Raw genomic sequence first — 2,134 nt, forward strand, 5'->3', positions numbered from 1 at the left:
CCCAGTCAGTCCTTCCTCCCAGCTGTGCCCAGAGTGGCCTGGACACCGGAGTCCGAAAGACAGAGCATGCGGGGAGCCCCACTGAAGGCGACCACAGGAGGCCCGGCACCCTCGGCGGTCCTCGCTACTGGGGCAGGGCCCCTCCTCACTGCCTTGACATTCTCCCCACGAGCACGCAAGGAGGGACGGGAGACAAGGACGGCTAGTCCTGGTGTCTGACATCCGGCTCCCTCAGGTGCTGCCAGCTTCTGTCCAGAGCCCCTTTCCCACCCTAGCCCCCCCATATTTACCCAGTCTATCAGGCAAGCAGTCCTGGTGGCACAGGCCCCCGGGGAGGTGGCCTACCTGGCAGTGGGGGTGCAGTGTGGCCCCAGAGTGGTCACCCCAGGCCCTCCCCACTGTATCCCGCAGGTAGGCCCCTCAACATGCCGCCGGTGTCCCAACACGTGTCCTATGACCTCCAAAAACCCCAGTGTCGGGGTGAGTGAGAAGGACCAAAAGTAGAGCACCAGCCAGGAGGGGGCCAAACCGGCCCCCAGCCAGGCCAGTCTGTGCCCAAGCACATCACGCGAGCGTCAGGCAGCTGGGGGCCACTCCCAGAGCACAGCCCTGTCCGGTCCTCACGTGCCCTGGGCACCCCTCTGCCCAGCCCACGGGCTCACCTCTCCGAGGCCCGCAGGCTTCCGCTGCCAAACAGGTTCCGGATGGAGCGCGAGGCCGGCAGCTTGGCATCGCGGGAATAGAAGACCATGCAGAAGTCCTTGGTGATGACGGCCGGCTGGGTGCAGTTCTCCAGCTGCAGGGCCAGGGATGCAGGGGCTCAGGCACAGGGACACCCCCACACTGCCCTGGCCCCAGGCCCCCCTTCTAACCTCCAGGGGCAAGGGCCACCGCACTGACCGCAACCCAGGCCTCCCAGGCCCTGGCGTGGCCTCACACTCAGGCGGGAGAAAGTCTCTGCTGCCCCCGAGCTGACTCCTGCCAAGACAGCCCGGACCCTGCCTCCTGGGGCTGCCGGGGGCCCGGAGTTGTGCAGGGCACCCCGAGGGCCCCAGACACAAGCCTCACCCTGTCGGGCCTCAGCTGCCTCACCATCAAATCGGGTGACACTACATGAAACGTCTGTGAGACTGCACCCACGTGTTAGGTCTACCACGCCACAGATAACGTCCTGGCGACGGACGTGCTTTCTTAAACAGCGGGCTCGCTGTTCTCCTGATGGGTCCTGGGGACTTGTGTGGACAGAGCACTGCTGGCGTTCCTCAGCCCCGCGAGCAACCACCCATGAGGCGGCCACACAGGGACAGCTGGAGTAACTGGGCTCTGACAGAAGTGGACGCCTTTGCTGACCTCAAACCTCCTGACTCGCACTCCTCTGCCCAGCTGGACATGCCCACGCCCACAGCCTCTTCCTGTACCTCAAAGGGAGGCCACAGCTCAAGACCCTGACATGGGGGGCAGGCTTCTGTTTCCATGCTGCCTGGAACACAGATGCAATGTCTGGTGGGCCGCAGCCACCTTGCAACCCAAGAACAAGCCCGCACTGAAGATGGCGCAGTGGGTTAATTATCAGCGCTGTGATTAAAGGTGCGAGCGCTTAACAAGAAGGCAGCGGGGTCATCTGGGCATGTCCAGGGCTAAGGAGTGCCCGCCCTGCCTCCTGGCAAGCGCCTCAGGCTTGGGGGACTTTAGTGGCATGCCCTGGACATAGGTTTCTTGCCTCAATGTAAACAGAGAGGGTCATGTAGATTTTCTCTCGATACGGGGTGACCCGGTTCAGCAGGAGAGAGTTGTGCATGGAGCTGTCCCACGCAGCCTCAAACTGGTAAAAGGTCCTGGAAGGGAGCAGATGTGAGCTTAGATACGGAGGCGTAGGCCTCTCTCAGCTGGGACGGGGACATGCAGATGGACACTCAGAGAGACATGTGGGTGACCGGCAGGAAGGACAGAGCCTCCTTACTCAGGACTGGGGAGGGGCGGGGCTCTGAATGCCACCAGCAGGGTGAGCCCAGGTGCCGGCTCCCGGCTAGATGGTGGGACGCATTAGCCCACAGCACTCAGGCTTCAGGAAGGAGAGGCAGGAAGGACTGAGAGGGGAGGAGCAGCAGAGGACAGGGGAGAGGGCGGGAGGACA

At 63.3% G+C, this 2,134-nt stretch overlaps 1 protein-coding gene across 1 annotated transcript in view; it reads right to left on the reverse strand.

Annotated features, from left to right (window-relative positions):
- Positions 1-2,134, reverse strand: part of KIF1A (kinesin family member 1A) — an 88,331-nt gene that overhangs the window by 9,367 nt on the left and 76,830 nt on the right. Inside the window, exons 38-39 of the mRNA XM_019628425.1 lie at positions 1,721-1,835; positions 661-796 (exon numbers count right to left, since the gene is read on the reverse strand). Of these exons, the coding sequence (XP_019483970.1) occupies positions 661-796; positions 1,721-1,835 (251 nt within the window). The remainder of the gene's footprint in view (positions 1-660; positions 797-1,720; positions 1,836-2,134) is intronic.

The sequence above is a fragment of the Hipposideros armiger genome, unplaced genomic scaffold (assembly GCF_001890085.2).
Source record: "Hipposideros armiger isolate ML-2016 unplaced genomic scaffold, ASM189008v1 scaffold_17, whole genome shotgun sequence".
Taxonomy (NCBI): domain Eukaryota; kingdom Metazoa; phylum Chordata; class Mammalia; order Chiroptera; family Hipposideridae; genus Hipposideros; species Hipposideros armiger.